General features: G+C 43.2%; 1 protein-coding gene across 1 annotated transcript in view; it reads right to left on the bottom strand.

Moving 5' to 3' along the window:
* LOC125245430 overlaps positions 1-22044 on the bottom strand; it is a 1350402-nt gene that overhangs the window by 1169089 nt on the left and 159269 nt on the right. The window contains 1 exon segment of the mRNA XM_048156021.1: positions 2795-3956. Coding sequence (XP_048011978.1) covers positions 2795-3956 — 1162 coding nt within the window.

The following is a 22044-nucleotide window of genomic DNA, read 5'->3' as shown; positions in this document are numbered from 1 at the left end:
AGAAGACTTGATGAAATATGTGTGCATATACCGTGCTGGTTCAGGTTTGGTGAAGGAGAATATGTGAAATATGTCTATAAAAACTTTAAACATGGATACTTTATTCTGTATGAGCTTGGATCCATGTGGCTAGTGTTGTTAAACACAAAGCAAAGTTCCGCGCTAAAACCGATCAAATGCACGCTCCGCCTGTATATCATAACAACAATTGTATTTTTGATGTGTTCATATTTAAACTCAAGTTCTGACTGCATCACGGGCAAAATACAAACTACACTCATGTGCTGCTGTGCTGAGGGAAACATACATACGGCAACATGCTGAATACCGCTGAATACCGATGGCATCAGATTTTTTGATGTTGCTCCGACTTTGCTTTTCAAACCGGAAGACAGAAATCGCTCTAAAAAATGCAAAATAATTAATTTCAACTTTTAAATAAAATTAATGAGTACCTTTAGTGTTTTCAATGATGTGCAGCCTATACATATCTGTTCACAGCTCAAAAAATGTGTTCTGGGGTTTCATGACCCTTTAATGTTAGTTCATGTTAGTTCTTAACGATGCCACATTACTTTATTTTAATAGCATAAAAATTGGCATTTGTTCAAAATTACATAAGCCAAAATTTGAAAAGGCTTTTAAAGTATTGTCATGAAAAGGCTTTTTAAGTTCATGTTAACTATAGTCTGCAGGATAGTGTTAATGTCTACACAACCTTATTAAAGTGTTCCAGGTCCATTAAACATACTAATGCTTACATGGAGGGACTACCCTAGAATATCATGCACTTTGCCAACTTTTTCTTATTTTCACTGGCATTTCTGGACTAGTGTCGAGGACTAGTGCATCTTCAAGCCTAAATTCATGAGTAAAATACTTAAGTACAGTTAAAATCAGATACTCCAAGACTTTTACTCAAGTTGTCTTTTACCCCTTTTCCACCAAGGCAGATTGAGTGCTAGTTCGGAGCCAGAGCCTAATTCAAATCAGTTCTTTGTCTTTCGACACCCAAAGCACCAGCTCCGAACCAGGAAAAGTGGTTCGTAAGTAGCACCAAAACATTGCTGGGCTAGAAGAAAGAACCGCTTGCATCAGGGGCTGTAGGCGGGGTTACCGTGACCAACAAGAAACTTGTGACTGCCTTTTTTGCAATAGCAACTAATCGAGCTAATAGCAGCTTGATTGTAATCTCCGTCTATATACAAATTACGGCGAGCCGTGTTTGGATGCCGATGTAGTTTGCAAAGCCATAAGCATCAACAGTAGTGAAACATCCGCGATTGTTGATAGAAGGCTTGTTCGAGATGCATCGGAGCAGCACGGACCGATTCGGCGGGTGACATCGGAGTGCCACGGGTCTCTCTGCGGGAAGCTGATGCATCTCGAACAAGCTTGGTGTGGTGTGTTTGTGTTTGGCGCTGCGCTGCACCGCTAGCTTTCCTGTGAAATATGAGACGTATACAATGACATAAGACCTGGCTCTCTAGCCCGTGGAAAGACAAACCGGTTCTTAGAAGGCTCGTCAGTTGAACCAACTCCGAACTGGCACTACCTCTGAACTAGCACCCGGTTCATGCCGGTGGAAAGGGGGTATTAGAATTGGTCACTTTTAACTTGTAACGGAGTCATTTTCATTGTAAAATATGTGTACATTTATTCAAGAATTGTTTTCAGGTACTCTTTAGACCTCTGCTCTTTCCACAGTGATGACTTCTAAAACCGTTCTCTTTCCAGTGAATCCTCATGTGGACCTTAAGGTCCCCTTTAAATATGAAACTCTTTCCACACTGACCACATGTAAATGACTTCTCTTCAGTGTGAATATTCATGTGTTCCCTAAGGCTTCGTTACCATGTTGAAGCCATTCCCGCACAGAGTGCAGGTGTAAAGGCAGGAATACACCAAGCCAACATCAACGAACTAGTGGCACCGAAAGCAGACTGTGGTTTTGGCTCACGTCGGCAGCATCTGTGTCTAAAGTTGCCCTGACACACCAAAAAATGCCTTTCCGAACCAGCAGTTTCAGTATCTGAACAGCCAATCAGAATGATCAGATGGACCGAGGAGCTCCGATGCCGATTCAACATGTCGAATCAGCCGGGAAAAAAAACAGCCAATGAGGACCAACTTCAGCTGACGGTGTGGGACAGAGACACATTTTTGTGAATACGCACAAATTTTGTATTAGATAGGCGTTTTGTCCACACGGATCCGACGTTTTCGGAAGGTAAAACCGCTATTTTTTTAAACCGGCCCCCAGAGTGGATAAATCTGAAAACGCCGTCTTTGCGTTTTTGTGTGAACAGCCTATCTGCATATTTTGAGAAACGATGATGTCATCACCCCACGTGTCGACCCTAGTCAGACCCCGCTAACCGCACAAAACAGCAGCAACAACAATAGCTGACTCTAGATGCTTGTGTTAATGTTGCAGAAGCCACTGAGCCAAAATAAAGCGTTATTCTTTACTTTTTCTTTTCATGACTTTACTATAGTTTGTATACAGCGGGCAAGGTTTATGCTCATGCTCCAAGTCTTATTCGCTGCTTTAAGTGTATCTCTGTGGCAGAATTACAGTGCCACATACTGGTCTGGCATGTATATACATCGTTTTGATTTGTTTCAGAGGTTTTGTGTGGACACAGGTATTTCTTGAGACAAGGAAAAAAAAAAGATTGCATAGGGTAAGCTCCGGCTTTGTGTGGACATAGCCTTAGTCGGCCGACGAACAAAAACTACCCTAAAAAACTACTTAAGGCAGGAACAAACTAAGGTGTGTTCCTGCCTTAAGGCTTTTCTCCAGTGTGTGTTCTCATGTGGACTTTAAGGCTTCTTTTACGACTGAAACTCTTTCCACATTGTCGGCAGATATATGGCTTTTCTCCAGTGTGAATTCTCATGTGGTCTGTAAGGTTTTCTTCACGTGTGTAACTCTTTCCACATTGTTGGCAGGTGTAAGGCTTCTCTCCAGTGTGAATTCTCATGTGGCCTATAAGGCTTCTTTTATAACTGAAACTCTGTCCACATTGTCGGCAGATATATGGATTTTCTCCAGTGTGAATTCTCATGTGGACTTTAAGGCTTTCTTCACGTGTGTAGCTCTTTCCACATTGTTGGCAGGTGTAAGGCTTCTCTCCAGTGTGAATTCTCATGTGGATTATAAGGCTTTCTTCATGTGTGAAACTCTTTCCACATTGTTGGCAAGTATATGGATTTTCTCCAGTGTGAATTCTCATGTGGATTATAAGGCTTCTTTTATAACTGAAACTCTGTCCACATTGTCTGCAGATGTATGGCTTTTCTCCAGTGTGAATTCTCATGTGGACTTTAAGGCTTTCTTCATGTGTGAAACTCTTTCCACATTGTTGGCAGGTGAAAGTTTTTTCTCCAGTGTGAATTCTCATGTGGACTTTAAGATTTTCATTTCTAATGAAACTCTTTCCACACTGTTGGCAGGTGAAGGGTTTCTCTCCAGTGTGAATTCTCATGTGGGCTATAAGGCTTATTTTTTGACTGAAACTCTTTCCACACTGTTGGCAGGTGAAGGGTTTCTCTCCAGTGTGAATTCTCATGTGGGCTATAAGGCTTATTTTTTGACTGAAACTCTGTCCACATTGTTGGCAGGTGTAAGGCTTCTCTCCAGTGTGAATTCTCATGTGGACTTTAAGGCTTCCTTTATTTGTGAAACTCTGTCCACATTGTTGGCAGGTGAAGGGTTTCTCTCCAGTGTGAATTCTCATGTGGACTTTAAGGCTTCCTTTATGTGTGAAACTCTGTCCACATTGTTGGCAGGTGAAGGGTTTCTCTCCCGTGTGATGAATTCTCATGTGGTATTTAAAGGTTTCTTTATGTCTGAAACTCTTTCCACACTGTTGGCAGGTATAAGGCTTTTCTCCAGTATGAATTCTCATGTGGACTTTAAGGTTTTTTTCACATGTGAAACTCTTTCCACACTGTTGGCAGGTGAAATAACTTTTAGTTCCAGTATTTTGAGCTCTTTTTTGTGAGGAAGCCTGTGTCGCTCTTTCCCCAGTCATGAAATGATGTTTATAATGTTCTTCCTCTTCTTGCCTTTCATTAAGTTCATGACTCGTCTCTTTCAGTGCCATCAGGTCTAGAGCAAAAATAGACATAAAACAATTTAGACATTTAAAGCATCAAAACCTGCATACAACATGTTTGTATCCTATGGATCAGGGATGGGCAGCTTTGGTACTTGAGGGCCACTCTTTTGCAGAGTTAAGTTTCATCCCTAATCAAATACACCTGCCTGTAATTTTCAAGCATTCCTGAAGACTTGAGGCTGATTTATACTTCTGCGTCACATGACCCCGTAGGTGCGGTGTAGGATGCGAGTACCACATGTAGCCTATGACGTAGCCTGATGCGCACCTCTTAAAAAAAATGTAACACGTCAATTCTACCCAGACTGCAAGCGCTTTATGTTGATTAAATTTTGAGAGTGTAGAGAGCACAACTTTTTGTTTGTTTGTACCATATAAGAACTGAATAAACCAAGAGTTCCAGTCACGCTGACCCGGTCATCTTCCTTCCACACTTTTGAACCTCGTAACAGTGTGTTTTCAACTTCCATAGGAATGAAAAAACATTGTTTCAGGGGACACATCCAATCAAACTGTGACAAAAGTCGTTACCTATTTGCTGCTTCTCTGACAACGTACATGACAAGCTGCTTCTTCTTTGGCTTTTACCTTGATACTCGAGACTGTGGACACTACGTGGACTATGCATGCATGTGACACGGACAATGACACAAAGTATAAATTAAAAACCGACGCATAGACTAGGGATGGCCATTTTTCCAAAATTTTGTATTCGAATATATGGGCTCGTAAAAAAACTAATATTGGTTTATTTAAATGATGTTAAATGAAAAAACGGGAAAAACACTAATAAAGCAGACAGCGCCAGTTATCGTACAAAATGTAATGTACATAATACACTCGAGTCAGTATATGATTATCGTGTTTATATTGTTTCACATGTTCATGTTGAGAAAAAAACTATAATATCCACATGCTCGGGTGAGAAAATGAGCTGCGCTGACACAAAAATAACGGTGTGCTAAGTTTCTAACAGCAGCACTTTGTATTTTCTGTTCGTAAATGTATCTCCCTCGATGAAACTAAAAGGAAGCACATGTCTCAAAATCATTTTGCTATCACATAAGTTTCCTTTCAATACTTCACTCGTATAGCGTATGGGGAAAGGTCTCATTTTTTCCCCGTTACTGAAGCCTTTTTCAATAACACAGTGTAACTGCATCGTCATTGGTTCACTCATAGACAAGTTGTTGAACCAATGACGGCGCGGCATAGCTGCGCGGCCTATGGCGACAAAGCGTGCGAAAATTCCCGCCGAAAGGGGTGGGGATTAGCCTTCTTTAGTGAAGGCGGTCCCGCCGCTCGCGCCCTCCCGTCTTCTTCCTCCCGCGAGCCGGCTAGGAAGAGACAGCGGGGTAGAGCTGATCAGCGCCCGGAGTTGTGCAAGTTCACGCCGGCTCAGCCCCCGCATTCCTCGCCCTCTCCCACTAGCAAGCAGTCCCCCATCCTGTTCTCCCGCCCTGAGCTGCATCCCTCTGCAGAAGCGAGCGACCGCGTCTCATTCGGCGGATCAGAGGAAGAGCCGCTCGATGACTCAATGTCTCTCGCGGCCTCTGAAACGGAAGGATGGGCCGGTGACACGGAGGACCCCGCCCACCTTCCCACGTTGGAGCCTATTGACTGCAAGCCAGGTATGGATGCTGAGCTCTTCCGCATCCTCTCGAAGGCAGTGGAGGAATTACACCTTGAGTTGGCCCCACCAGAAAAGCCATTGCGGAGCAGGCTTGATGAGTGGTTCCGCCGGGTCATCGCCAGGCCCCTTGCCAACACTACGCCCCGTTTCTCCCAGAGGTGCATGACGAGCTGACGAAGTCGTGGCGCGCTCCGTGTTCTGCCCGCCTACGTACTACACATCATTCAGCTCTCACCACTGTGGACAGCTCTGAAGAGAAGGGCTACGAGCACCTACCGCCCCTGGACAAAGCAGTGGTGGCTCACCTCTGTCCCCCTGCGGCTGTGGGCTGGAAGACGAAGAGGGCCCTTCCATCCAAGCCCTGCAAGACCACCTCTGCCCTGGCCGGCAGAGCCTACACGTCCACAGGCCAAGCTTCCTCAGCGCTGCACACCATGGCAATCCTCCAGGTGTTTCATGGCCAGCATGGTCGTACTCGAGCGCCATTCATGGCTCAACCTGACCGAGATAAAGGAGCTAGACAAGACGGTCTTCTTGGACGCCACAGTCTCTCCCTCCGGTCTCTTCGGGCCAGCAGTAGAGGGCTTTACAGAATGCTTCACTGCAGCACAGAAGTCGTCCCAAGCCATGCAACACTTCCTGCCCAAGCGCTCCAGTTCTGCGTCTGCTTCCAGCCGCCCTAGGTCTGCGCCGGCTCAACAGAACAACCTGCCCCCTCTGCCTCTCAGGCAGCAGCTCCTAAGGATCAGCGCCAGCGCTCACTCCCCACAAAGTGCTCCTCCTCGCTGGACCCGGCGCCTGCTAAGTCTTCCTGATCTATCAGGAAGGAAAAGGATGGGGCAAAGTCTCGCCAAGGCCGGACCACCCCAAAAGCTCCTTTGTTCAATTTCCCCTCCACCCCGTTTAACGCCGAACATGGCAGATATGTTCAGTGTTGTGCTAACTGGGCCCAAAAATGTTGCATCCATGCAAAACGCCGTTCTCATGGCGAACACAATAAATATTTTACCTTCTCAAAGACAGAGCAATTCTCCTCTTCCACTCTCTCCGGTGTATGGGCCCCCAATCGGCGGTCCGTCATCCAATGCCATTCAACCTCTTGTCACAGGGGCCGAGGCCTGGCAGGCCATCCCCGGAGTGTCAAGCTGGGTTCTGGTCACCATAAGTCGGGGCTACTCGCTGCAGTTCACCCGACAACCCCCGCGTTTCAGCGGGGTGCTTCTGACTTCAGTAAACACGGACGACTCACATGTCCTCCGAGCCGAAGTCGCGACTCTGCTGAGGAAGGGAGCTATAGAAATAGTCTCCACCTCAGAGAGTGAGTCGGGGTTCTACAGCCGTTATTTCCTGGTCCCCAAGAAAGATGGCGGTCTCAGATCCATCTTAGATCTCAGACTCTTGAACCTCTCCCTCATGAGACGGAAGTTCAAGATATTAACGCTGAAGCAGATCCTCGCGCAGATTTGCCCCGGGGACTGGTTCTGCTTGCTTGACCTGAAAGATGCATACTTTCATATCCAGATAGCCCTGTCAAAGGCGATTCTTGAGATTCACGTTCGAGGGTGTGGCTTACCAATATACAGTCCTTCCCTTCGGGCTGTCCCTGGCTCCTTACACTTTTTCCAAGTGCATGAACACGGCGCTTTCCCCACTGAGACAGATGGGAATCTGGGTTCTCAATTATCTCGACGACTGGCTCATTCTAGCCCAGTCGCGAACCGAGTTGGAGCATCACAGATCCGTGCTACTCAGCCACATGGAGTGCCTGGGACTCAGGGTCAATTTTGCCAAGAGCTCACTGCTCCCCAGCCAGCGTATAACGTTCCTGGGTGCAGTTCTCGACTCAGCCAGCATGATGGCTGTAGTCTCGCCAGAGCGTGTTCTGGCCATTCGGCAGCTCACAGCATCAGTCAGGAACAGAGCCTATCTCCCTCTGAAACTCTTCCAGAGGATGTTAGGGCTGATGGCTTCCGCCTTCCCGGTTCTGCAGCTCGGCCTTCTTCGGATGCGGCCTCTGCAATACTGGTTGAAGTTTCGGGTCCCTCCTCAGGCCTGGCGGCACGGCCGCCTGCGTCTCAGGGTCAATCGGGCCTGTTTGACAGCTCTGAAACCCTGGACGAACCCTGCATGGTTCAGTCAAGGAGTACCCCTACAGGCGGTGTTCAGAAGGACGGTGCTCTCAACAGATGCATCCAACACAGGTTGGGGTGCTCTTTGCGAGGGCAGACCTGCCTTCAGCTCATGGTCCCACGAGGAAAGCCATCTGCACATCAACTGCCTCGAGATGCTGGCAGTGATTCGAGCCCTTCATGCGTTTCAGGCACACCTAATGGGACGCCACGTCCTAGTCCAGTCAGACAGCATGACAGTGGTGTCATATATACATCACCAGGGCGGTCTTTCGTCCAGCCACTTATGCGCTCTGGTGAACCATCTTCTGGAATGGGTATTACCGAGGCTACAGTCGCTCAAAGCGACTCACATACCCTGGAGAACAAATTTGGGAGCAGATATGCTATCTCGGAGCAACGTCCCCTCAGACAAGTGGATGCTCCACCCCCAGAGGGTTCTCACAATCTGGGAGATCATCGGGAGGGCAGAGGTAGACCTCTTCGCCTCAGAAGACAACTCTCACTGCCCAATTTATTTTTCGAAAGAGGAAGATGCGCTGGCCCACGTCTGGCCCAGCACCCTCCTTTACGCATTTCCCCCGATCGCTCTGATCCCTCCTAGTCCTCCTAGTGGCCCCGCTCTGGAGGAGCCAAGTTTGGCCCTCAGAGCTGCTCAAGTTTTCCACGGACCTCCTCTCTCAGGCGAACAGGACAATCTGGCATCCTCAGCCAGAACTCTGGGCTCTGCACCTCTGGTCCCTCGATGGGAGTCTGCAAGCCTCCCAGGGGACGTGCTAAATACCATCTCTCAGGCAAGAGCCCCGTCCACGAGACGCCTCTACGCCCAGAAATGGTCAGTCTTCGTTTGCTGGTGCTCTGCACGCAACATAGACCCAGTGGAGTGTGACATATCACCGATACTGTTTCCTCCAAGAGCGTTTAGATATGGGTTTCTCCCCTTCAATGCTCAAAGTTTAGGTAGCAGCCATTGCAGCGTTTCACGCTCCTATCGCTGGCCAGTCAGTGGGACGAAACAGCCTTGTGGCACGTTTCTTGAGAGGTTCTAGGCGACTGAATCCTCCTCGTCCTCTCACCATTCCCACATGGGACCTCTCTTTGGTCCTCAGAGCTCTTAAAGGGCCACCCTTTGAGCCACTGCGTTCAGCTAACCTCAGGCCCCTGACACTCAAAACCGCTCTGCTACTTACTCTAGCATCGGTCAAGCGAGTTGGCGACTTGCAGGCCCTCTCTGTGAGCCCTGCGTGCCTTGAATTAAGGGCCCAACGACTCCAAAGTCATTTTGAAACCTAGGAATGGTTACACTGGTTGCGTTCAGGGCATTGAGGACCTATGTTGACCAGTCACAGTCTTTCCGGCAATCCGATCAACTCTTTATCTGCTTTGGCGGCCGCACCAAAGGGTCTTCGGTCTCTAAGCAACGTCTCTCGCATTGGATCAGTGGTTCTCAACCTTTTTTGGGCCAACGCCCCCCTATCCATTATACAGGTCCTTTACCGCCCCCCAAACACCATAGCCTACATCATGAATCCATTTTCCAAACTGTGTTTTTGTCTTATCCTGAATCACTATGACACACCTATAATAAGAGTTTATATTTTATATTTATATTGAGACTATTAGACTGGTTTGAGTCGGCACCGCTGCGGTGTACAGTACCTGCAGTACCAAGATGCCTACAATTTTGGTTATTTACCGCTAGAGCTCCAAAAGTTACGGACTGCAGCATGTCACTGAAAACCAAATAACTGATTTGATTTGACTGAACAGTGGCAGGCAACCGGGACAAGCTGGAACCGGAACCTCCGAAATCTGATCCGGCACCTCATTTGGGGGATCCCCCTCTCATATAACACCAAAAGTGGTCCATGCTGGGTTTTGTGTTTTCCAACACATAAGCAACATATATAGCAGTGGCTGTCAAACTTTTTATAAAGAACAACCTTTTTTTTTTTTTCTTTTCTTTTTTTTTTTTAATTGACGCGACCAAACCAAGTCAAGTCAAGCATAAGAATACTAAAATATATAATATACATATACAGAACAAGAATAAAATCTTGTAAGTAGCTATAAACAAGCCCAAACAAACTAAGCGAAACTGAAAGTAAAAACCGGTGTTCTCAAGCAGCCTACCTCTCTCGTTCGGCACAAATTCAAATGTTTCCATATTAGCAATGTATTTGGATGCTGAACCTTTATTTATTGTGTCAAATAGGTTTTTTTCTTCACTCCCGTTTCAATAGGCTATCAATGAAAAAAATCATCCTCTTCACATGAGCAAAAATGTGTTTGGCATGACCAGTTTCAGCGGTGGTCACGCTGAACGGCACAGATAGGATACTTCGGAGTATGTAAAATGAGCATTGTAATTTTTTTATATGTTTGACTGACAGTATTTTATTTTGATAATGAACAGGCTGCGATGTCAAGTTTGCAATGAATATGTTGAGTGCGCACGCGAGGCGCCAGCGCCATAACTTCAACTGGTTTCCTAGAAACAACTTAAATACCGTAATTTACAGATATGAGTAAGACATTATTCGATACTGTGAAGTTTACTTTTATACACTCACACTAAAAACAGAACATTGTGCTTTTGCAAAATAAAGAAAACAGGATGCGCTTTTTGCCATCTCGGTTTCCTTTCCTTGAACTTGTTTGTGGAGCGCCGCGCCTCAAAAAAATGAATCAAACTCAGCAGTATATAGGCCACTATTGGGCACAGTTTCTTTCTTTCGCTTTGTTAGTCAATTCAGTCAAATATGTTTTGTTTATTTATTCATTTTAGACTATGCTTTTATGAAAATGCCAACCCATTTTTTTAAGTCTCGTGACACAGGGTTTGAAAACCAGTGATATAAAGAATACATATAAATTATATAATTACATAAATTATAGACATAAACTTCGATGACGATGTTTTCTGAAACTTAAGCGTGTAAGTCGCATGCTTTGCATTATGAAGCGAACATGTGACTACAGAGAGAGCAATTTGTGTTGTTGGATATCGTTTTAATTTAATTGTAATGCTGTGAGGAGACGCAGAAGTACTGATGAAATACTGGTTAAACGCGTATGTCCTTACACTGGCAGTCTCCACATGAACGCGCTCGCGCACAAAATAACTACGAGTTTAAACATCTGATTTCTATGTCGAGGGCTGTTTGTCAGACTTTGTTGGGCCTAATACATAATGCCATGGTGTTTTACGCACAAACGGTCACTACACACCATTAGTATGCCAATGGTTTCCATCACCTTAACGCGCATTTGAACTAATGCAAAACTCAAGATAATCTTCGTCTGGCTATTGAATTTCTTTGATAATTCTGGATAGTAAAAACGACCATAGGCTGCTATACAGTCATTTCAGCGCTAATGTGTGCACTTAGGTTTTATTACGCATTTAGGAGAGTATTGCAAGAAAATGCTTACATTAATCTTACTTTCGAAAAAAATAAATACAATCATGATTTTTCATGAAAAATTATGTTATAATTATAGGCTTAAATACCTTGGTATCAGCTTGTTATCATCAATGGTATAATTAATTCAGTTTGTCATGATTAATTTGTGTCCATAATAAGTAAAATAAAAAAAAATAAAAAAATCTGCTAACAAGAATAAACACATATGAACAAATTATTAAATTATTAATGTATTATTAATTATTTTTAACTAGCCTATCTTGAAATTATCCAAGAAGCATTTTGCGCTCAGATGTGACGGCGAAATTACCTAAATGTGATTACAGAATATATTTAAATTAATTATCCATCAAATTAAGTTAGCAATAATGCCCAGTTAATTACTTTGTGAACAAAGAAAACATTTTGGCATTAGGCATTAAAAATGTAAAAGTTTTACCTTACAAATAGAATTTAGTTTCATTCATTTTAAAATTAGTCACCGGAGTGAATGGGAACATGATTTATTGAAAATATTTGAAAATATAAGTGGTTCTTAAGTCAGTACTTTTTTAATGGCTTGTCAACTTTCCATTCCTCCGCTGCGTGGTTCTAGTCAGCGCTGGATTCAAGCCACCACCGGATTATTGTCAGCGCGAAACACATTTTTGTGCACGTGAATTCATGTCAGCGCTTGAGCGCTGGTCTATAACTGGAAAAATAATCATTGCAAAAGAAACGATACATAGCCTAGCTTACATGTTGCGTTAAACTGGCAGATTTTAGAATGCTGTAGGCAATTCTTTTGCAAGTAATTACACGTTTAATCTTGTCTTGCCTGGATCTTTGGTGTAAACTTGTGAACACCCCCCAAGAACACCTGAACGCCCTCCTTTTAAAAATCTTGCTTCCAACGCCCCCCGATGTTCTCTGAACGCCCCCGTTGAGAAACACTACATTGGATAGTCGACACTATCGCTCTTTGTTACTCCTCTATGGGCCAGAACTGCCCCATAGGAGTTATGGCTTCCTCTTGGGCCTGGTCCAGTGGAGTGAAGCGGCCAGCTGGTCCTCGCCGTCCACTTTTGTCAGATTTTATAATTTGGATATCCCGACCTTACAAGCTCGTGTCCTCTCGGTATGATACAGCAGCCTCTTTTGAGCTCCGCTTCATACTTCTCCAGGAGTTAACTCCCTTCTGTAGTGTAACACTGGGTTCGACAGCTCCGGCCTTCTCACTTGTCCGCTGGTTCCCTCACGGTGTCCAAGACAAGTCCAGTCATTCCCTGCCCGGTTACTAACGTAACCTCGGTTCCCTGAGATACGGAACGAGTACTGCATTACATGCCGTGCCACGAGGCTGCGGCTTCAGTGTCGTCGCTTCAGTCGTATGACCTGAAATCCTATGGCGAAACACCTTCTTATATAGCGCTAATCCCCGCCCCTTTCAGCTGGAATTTTCGCACGCTTTGTCGCCATAGACCGCGCAGCTAGGCCGCGCCATCATTGGTTCAACAACTTGTCTATGAGTGAACCAATGATGATGCAGTTACACTGCGTTATTGAAAAAGGTTTCAGTAATGGGGAAAAAGGAGACCTTTCCCCATACCCAGTACTCGTTCTGTATCTCAGGGAACCGAGGTTACGTTAGTAACCGAGTACGTTATCTTCTCTGCTCACTTGGGTTACAGCTGCGCTTACCTGTTGTGAATGCAGTGATGGACAGCTGTCTTTCCTCATTCAACGGGTGTTTTGATTTCATGTGCTTTCTCATTATGGTGGTGATATGATAACTCAGTTTCAATAATTAATTTGATCAAAAGTAATTCCATTTTGTAAGATCACTTTCATCTAATAATTACAAACATCGCAAGGCAGGCAACAACATTTTGTGATGATCCAATAAAATAAACCTTTTAAACATGCTCCACAGTACCACCCGGTGCATTTAGTTATAACTGCAAATTTTAGTTCTTAGGATTTATCATGGATTCACTGCATTACGGCCAGCAAAGCAACAGAGTAAAATTCAAATACTGGACTATTTGTGCACACCCCTAGTACAGACTACTGCGCAGAGTCTCGGGTGTAGGTGTGACACAGAAATAAATATCAGCCTTTACCGTTACATTTTGGGGTTGGGTTAATTTTTTACAGGTTTGTTTGATCAATGATGGAGATAAACTCTGCAGAATAGTGTCTCTCCAGGACCAGAGTTGCCCATCTATAGATCTTATACAGCAGTGGTTTTCAAACCTGGTCCAAAGGGACCCACCACTGCACATTTATGTATCCTTTATTTTTCACATCTGGTTAAGATCATCAGCTTGTTAGAAGATTGCTGACATTGATGGAGGAATTTGCAAACTACAATGTCTGTTCATCACTAAGGTGAGAACCGGACCCGATATAAACCTAAATATACTTGAATTATTTAAATTAATTGAAAAGTGTTTTACTATTCAGTAAGTAAAAGAAGATATTTGTTGTTGTAATGTCAGACATAGCACACATAATAGTAATAACCATTCTGTACTCCGGCACGGTTAGCGATCTCACTGCCCCTTCAAGAAGGCCAGGGCCCGGTACAGAGCGATCACACTAGTGACATTAGATGGAAAGAATGAGTGCTTATGAGACTGGTTATACTGTAACTATGGTTATACTCTTACCTGTAAATGTTACAAATTCATGCAAGTGTGCATTTTCTGACAACAGGCTCCATTAAACTTCAGTGAACGAATAGCAGTACGAACATGTGCATCAAACAGATGGAGCGCAGTTGAATAGAAATGAAACACTACACAACCTGTTCCTGGAGATCTACATACATGCAGAGTTCAGATCCAACCCTGATCAGACACACCTGAAGCAGTGAAATAAGATCTTCAGGGGCACTTGATAATTACAGGCAGGTAATCAGGGTTGGATCTGAACTCTGCATATATGTAGATCTCCAGGAACAGGTTTGGGCATTCCTGCTCTAGGTTCATCAGCTCATTATTAGAGACTCATGATTGGAAATGGATATTTCAAATAAATCAAAGTGTCCTGTTGAGGTACTCCAGGGGCCCGTTCTTCGTACGTCGCTTATTACATCCGAGATCAAATGACACATCCAAGATGATATCATCGTGCTAATCATGATCCGGCTAATTGGGTTCTTCGAACACACCTGTTGTGATGATTAGTATCGCTGGATTGAGTTATCTGAGATAATTGCGCATTCATGTGTTGGCTTAAAATGGGATATGTATCGATAGTAGAAACATTGATCAGCAATGCAGCGATTGGCTGGAGTCAAGACGGCAACGTAATGACATCATAGAATGAGAAAAGACACCTGACGAAAAACTTGACGAATTTCTAGACATTTATAAGGAAACAGCCAAGCGAATAAATGACAGAAGAACGACATAAATGTTAGATAAATGAAATGTGCACTTTTTTTTTTTTTTTTTTTACATGATTACCCAATTATTTAGGCTATATTCACAATTACTATTATTTGTACATCCAATTTTTTATTTCAATGTTGGAATTAGCAACTAATTTACCTTTGAAGCATATTTGACAGCATTAATTAAAGTTTCTTAAGGGTCAAGATCAAGTTATCTGCATCTCCTGCGCTTCATCAAGCCACTCCCATAATATATGTCGCGGTTCAAATGCACAAATGCATGTATGGCATAGACATCTGTACATCATGTGTGTAAAACTCCAATAAAAAATATTACGTAATTATTCCCTCACGAATTAATCTCTCACAGAGTAAAACTGTCGGTGTCTATATTATGACACTACACGGCATTATAGTGTTATTTGCAAATTTATTTTTAAATCATTATTATTGTCCCTGGTTTACATTAGGGTACTCTTGTGGGAAAGTAGCAGAGGCTGGGACAGACTTTAAACATCACCTCCGCTTAAAAAGATGCAATCTAATCCTGTTTACATGAAATAAGCCTGCTCCCGAGCAGGTTTGAGCTTACGGACCTGTTGCTATGACAGCAAGTCTAGGATGAGCTTCGAAGAACCAAACGATCCAAGATCATGCCAAATCGTCAACAATCAAATCCAGCTAACTGAGTTAGCGACGTACGAAGAACGGGCCCCTGGGCTGCGCTTAAGTTCAGATTTTTATGCTCTTCCCTTGCTAACTTCCCTCCATCTTAAGGACTCAAATGTACATCATTGTTTACACTGAACCAACACTGGCAGAATCTGTCTCGCTACTTTAAATGTACCTCTCTAAGCTCTTGATTGCTTAGAATATGCAACGGAGCTGATTTGTAGATGCACTTATAGTAAGTAAGTTATTGGCAGATCTGAGGGACCTAGGAGCTGAGTTCAAATAAATAAGATCAGAGATAAAAGATGATGCTTGTCCATTAAGAGCTTTAAAAACAATCAGCAACATCTTTAAATTGAATTCTGAAAAAGACAGGAAGCCAGTGAAGAGAAGCTAAAATTGAAGTGTTAAGATCATGTTTTTTTGCACTAGTTAACAGTCTAGCTGCTGCATTCTGGATTCAATTCATACCTTTATGTACACTAAAGCACCCACACACAAAAAAACACAGCAAAATCACATTTGAGAATCCACAGTGTATAGTGTGTGCAACAAAAAAGAGCTTGTTTATATTTTAGACCAGTCAAGTTACAATACTGAACAGGAGCACATGGAGAAGCCAAAAAACCCTAAACCAGCCGCCTTGACCTGCATATATACTGAAGTACACAGAAACATACACAGGACAAATCCAAACATTATCCTGTGTGTGAAAACAACATGAATGTACTGAAATGTGTCTGTGCAGAAATACAACATGAGATCAGTGCATTGAGAGAGAGAGAGAGCGAGAGCGAGCGCTCATACATGATTTGTTTGATTATAACGGACTAAAATAACAGACAAAATATCTTAATAGAACATGATCTTTACTTAATATTGCATAATTTTGACTCATACAGTGTATTGTTGGCTATTATGCAAATATACCCGTGCCACTTACGGTTTTGAGGTCCAGGATCAAATTTAATGGAAATATTGAAGTTTAAAGTATTGTAGTTACACATTACTACAATTACTCACTATAGTAATGAGTTAATAATGCTTAATTACAAGTAACCAGCCCTAAACCAAACCCTAACTCTTGCTCTACAGTAAGTCCACTTGAATGAAGCGACTGAGTGAATTCAGACACTGAGTGCGCCAGAAAAGCTGCTGATTTCACAGAGTTTGTGCTGCTGTTTAATAATCATTTGAAACTGGAAATTCATTCAGCATGTGTAAACCTTAATTAAACAATTTCATGATCAATTAAACAGGAATTTATACCTGAATGATATTATGCTGGAATGAATTCTGTAATATTATCTGTAAGATTATTCTTCTGTATATTCTCTATTTCTGTAGAGCTGGACATTTTAATAATGATCAAATGACTGAGTTCAGCTGTGAGAATAAAACCAACCTGTTTGTTCCTCAGTTTCTTCATGTTTCACACTGAATGTTTCTTCAATCTTTATTTCTTCAAACTCCTCTTTATTAAACTCAATCTTTATGTCTTCAGTCTCATCTTTAATAATCACCATCTTCTTGTCTTCAGTCTCCTCTTTAATAAACGCCATCTTTGAGATGAGAATAATTAACAGTTAAAAATCTTCAATGACCTGTTGAACAAAAACAAACACTCAAAACTAATGCTGCAAATTAATAAACTTAATATTTAGGCATTTATTATCTACATTTGGTATTTTAATTAATTATAGATTATATTTAAATGATTACACTGATGAAAACATGTTTAGTTAGTTTGTTAGTGTTTGTTGTTCTCGTTCAAGTTCACTGTTTGAGCAGCACGTCGTGATTCACTGAATCATTTCTCAAAGTGTTTGATTCAATTGACTCGGAGTTGAAAAGTTCAGTTTCTCCATCATTACTATCCAGAGACTGAACTCGTGTTCATGACAAACTGATTTATGATATATATATAGAGAGAAATGAGACGCAGGTTTACCGTTTCTCATCAGTGGATATGAGCTTTACTCACACAAATATCCTTCATTACAGTTAGATAAAGAATCACAATGTTACATTAAATAGTAAATAAACTATTTTAACATCGCTGGTAAAACTATTAAAACTACTAAACTGTTTCTGTCGATTAAAACAGCTTAAATTCTTAAAACAAACCTTTATTCAGCAGAATCACAACAGATGCAGGAGCGCGGCGTAGTCTTATGACGTCATACCGTCACTCCAAAATAAAAGTCATTTATTGTCTACAATCACAGAAGTGCATAGAAATCCAACTATTTTACCAGATAGTTTTTGTATATTAAAATTAAAACAGATTATATATATATATATATATATATATATATATATAGGGTGCGATTTGTGTGGAAAAAAAAAAAAAAAACAGAAAAAGGGATGTTTTAAAAACTTTTTTTGGGGGGGGGGATTTTTCAGTGGATACTTTTTTTTGCCAGCTGTTACAGAAACATTTTTACAAAAAATCTTCTGATTTAACCTTGAGATTTAAAGTATTAGATAGCTTAGATATTTGCACCACTATTTACAATGACACTAATAATTCTTAATTTCTGATAGAAATGCAAAATCAATCGGTAGTTATTAATAGAATAACGAGACATAAACCTTTATATTCAGTCATGTTTGGCCCCATTTATTTATGATCACAGTGCACACACATAAAAACTATTATTCCAAAAGTGCACATATTTGTAGAAAAACACGATTACCTCAGATTTCATTAGATAGAATATAAGCCGGGCCGTACGCAGGGTTTCATAATTACCGAGGTGAGAAAATGTTGTTTGTTTGGGGGGTACGGGGGCATGCTCCCCTAGAAAATTTAGATTTCCCTGGTGTACATATGTGCATTTTTAAGACGTTTTAAAGGGGTGGTTCAGTGTTTTTTTTCTAGGCTTGATTGTGTTTTTGAGGCACAATTTAACATGTCTTAAAGCTTCAGTTTTTTTTTTTAAAAAGTCATATTTTTCATATATTTTACCTTTATTCTACACCTCTGTTTCCACTGTCCTATGAACGGCTCGTTTGACTTCCTGCTTCTATGAAGCCGCTCCCTCCGAAATACACAATGTGCTCAGATTGGGTAGCTGGCCCAGTGTATTGTGATTCGCTGAAGCGTCCGGAAACGCCACACCCCTGACCATTTTTTGTTACATGCTCTTCAGTGGAAATGTAAATAATGGTGTCTATATTGCTGTATCAAATTGAGCCGAATCAGACCCAGATGAAGAGGAAAAAGCAGAACCTCTGCAATCACAGCTTTTAAAGGACGTTTATGAATGGTATTTCATTTAGTATTTGTGTCAAAGTGTTTAGATATGCTTTCACTGCTGTTTGTTAGCTTTCAATATACAGTTTTATCCTGATTAAAGCTTTACTGTAGCCGAATACATGCCTGAGTAGTAGCATTTTTGTAAAGGTAGCGTTTAATTTATAGCATGAACAACTGTTTGTCTATGAACATAGAAGTTTGTTGGTGTTTGTAGAATTTTGCTAACTGGCTAGAGAAGCAAAAACAAGTTGCTCTTTGTTTATGTCCTTGATGCAACCAAAAATAGCAACAGAACTATACATTTAAAAGACATGCACAAACAATAAAACGTACTTACAGTTTGAAGCCAATAAACAGCAGCTTCTGCTTTTAAAGTGGGAACTGCTTCTTTCAGTTAAAGCCTTTGTGTAAATCCAGCATTGAACTCGTGTAGATTCTGGAAGCTTCTTCAGCGCCGCATCCAGTGTAGAAAATATCACAGATTATAATGGGTTCTATTATCTTTTGACGCGTCGCTCTGCTTGTGTCTAGTGTACACAACTCGTCCGCTTCCACATGCTGTGCCACATGGCCTCGCCCACTTTGTTGCGTGTTCTCGGGGGCATGTTTATGATGTCACCAACCCGGGAAGTAGCTCTTTGTAGTCCAAACCAGTCATTTTTGTAGGCATTAAACTAACTTTGAATCACCAGGCCATAGGGAAAATTGAGACCATGCTTCAATTTATAAAAAAACTGTTCTATAAATGAACATGCACCTCAGGACATTGTGCGTATGATTATAACTGTCTTGTAAAGTGTCTTTTGTTTTATATTTTGTTTTATGCATGTCTTATGTGCGAACTACTAGTTCATGTAACCTCACATATATTGTGTCTCCAATCAAATTAATGCTCATTTCATGACTTAGACTTTCATGTATAACTTCCTCATAGGATGCGGTTTGTGTTTGCTGTATTAATTGGAGTATAAATGAACACAATCCTAGGCCCAGTTTAATCATGCTTAAAAACAAGAGCCATAAACTCCCCCACAGAGGAATTTCCCACTTATTGATCAGGTTGACCCTAAGAGGTGTAACTTCTCCCAGACTTTAAATAGTGACACACAGCTCCCCCTTCCTCTCTCTTGCCTCCTCCGGCCAACACTCCACATCTGCTGGGTGCTTCCCGGCCAGGCCTCAACCTGCACCCCATGTGCTTACCTAGAAGAGAGAAAGAACTCTTCCCTACTACAAGAGTCACACTAACCATGCAAGTTTGTCATCGTTTCTTCATTCAACACAGGAGAAATCCATGACTTCCGGGTGAACGCTGACACTATCAGCTGCCAGTGCTTCTAAACCTTCCTGCACTTATGATCGCCGCCAGAGGTCACCATCACCCGAGTATCGATCTTCCCCCTGGACTAGGGGTGTTAAAAGCCGTCTTCCACTCATCCCCCTCCCTAATGCGAACCAAATGATAAGCGTTGCGCAGGTCCAATTTCGTGAATAGGAACGCGCCCTGCAGCCATTCAAAGGCAGAAGACATCAACGGCAAAGGATAAGTATTCTTTACCGTGATGTTGTTCAGTCCTCTGTAATCAATGCACGGCCGCAGCGACCCATCCTTCTTACCCACGAAAAAGAAACCTGCCCCCGTGGGAGACGAAGAGCGGCGGATGATCCCAGCTGCTAGAGAATCAGAAATATATTTCTCCATGACCTCCCTTTCTGGATTAGAAAGTGAATATAACTTGCCTTTAGGCGGAGAACACCCTGGCTTTAAGTCTATTGCATCGTCATAGGGACGGTGCGGAGGAAGAGAAGCAGCCCGGGACTTACTGAACACATCCTTCAGGTCGTGGTACTCCTGAGGCACGTTTGACAGGTTCACCGACTCCTCCTGCAACACAGAATGGCACACAGAAGAACAAGCAGACAACAAACAAGACATATGACAGTGCTGACTCCACTCCGCCACGGATCCCTGGCCCCACTCGATCCTGGGCTTGTGTTCCACCAGCCATGGATGTCCCAGGATGACCGGATGATGTACAGATCTGGAGATGTAAAATGACAACAGTTCAGTGTGATTACCAGAAGTGATGACAGTTATCGGCTCTGTGGCATGAGTGATAGTGGGTAGTTTCTGTCCGTTGAGGGCGAAAACAGATACAACGCAATCCAAGGGGCGAATGGGGATGTGCAGCCGTGTGGCTAGATCCAAGTCCATAATGCTCCCCTCCGCGCCCGAGTCGACCAGAGCCTGGCCGCTGTGATGTCCCGATACCCATTGCAGTCTCACTGGGAGGAGCGTCGCAGATGAGGATTTCTCCATGGCGAGACCGCCTGACAGTAACCTCGGTCTTATTGTCGGACTTTGCCTTTTAACCGGGCACTCCTTGAGAAAATGTCCAGCTCCACCACAGTACAAACACAATCCTTTCTCCCTCCGGTGAGTCCTCTCCTCCCGGGAGAGCCGAGCTCTCCCCACCTGCATGGGCTCAGGATCAAACGGGGGGCCGACCGCTGCCCCCTACAGCATTCAGTTCTATGAAGCGCACTGCAGGCTTCCTGCATTGCGCACGTTCTTGTAAACGGCCATCCACTCGCAGCGCGAGCTCAATAAGTCCGTTGAAAGTCGTGGGAAGATCCAGCGAGTAGATTTCCTGTATAACACGATCGGCCAGCCCATGCTGGAACATATCCCACTGCACCTCCTCGTTCCAGTTACATTCCGCCGCGAGGGTGCGGAACTCGATGGTGTAATCAGAAACTGGTCGAACTCCCTGCCGCAGATCCGCGAGTTTGCGAGCAGCCTCCCGTCCCGCCACCGAACGGTCGAACACTCGCCTCATCTCTTGTGACAGGGACTGGAACGAGGAGCAGCACGGATGGTTATTCTCCCACACCGCCGTTCCCCATAACGCCGCTCTTCCAGTCAACAGCGTTATGACCAACGCTACTTTAGACTCCTCAGAAGAGAATGTGTTACGTTGCAGAGAGAAATAAATAGAGCACTTTGATAAAAAAGCTCTACAAACATCAGGTTCTCCTCCATAGCTCTCAGGTGCAGGAATACATGGTTCTTGTTGATTGCTGGCGGATGAGCGGGGAACGGACGGTGGGGCTGGCACAGTGGGAAATGAAAGATGTAATACCTGGGTCGAGAGCTCGGCCACCTGCGCCACCAACGCCTGCACAGCACAAGCCGTGGCCATCACCTGCTCATTCTGCTGATCCATCCGTTGAGCGCTCTCACTCAAAAGCTCCTGAAGATTCAGCGAACTTGCTGGATCCATGTGGGTCAGTTCGTTCTGTCAGGAAATGAACACAGAGAGAGGATCCAAGTGCAAGTAAAACAATGTTTATTGACAGAATACGTTGTGCAATAACTTCACTCCAAAATGGACAGTCGATGCAGAGACTGAG

The sequence above is a fragment of the Megalobrama amblycephala genome, linkage group LG1, assembly GCF_018812025.1.
Source record: "Megalobrama amblycephala isolate DHTTF-2021 linkage group LG1, ASM1881202v1, whole genome shotgun sequence".
NCBI lineage: Eukaryota > Metazoa > Chordata > Actinopteri > Cypriniformes > Xenocyprididae > Megalobrama > Megalobrama amblycephala.
The sequence above is the reverse complement of the archived record's forward strand: the minus strand, read 5'-3'. Positions and strand labels throughout refer to the sequence as shown.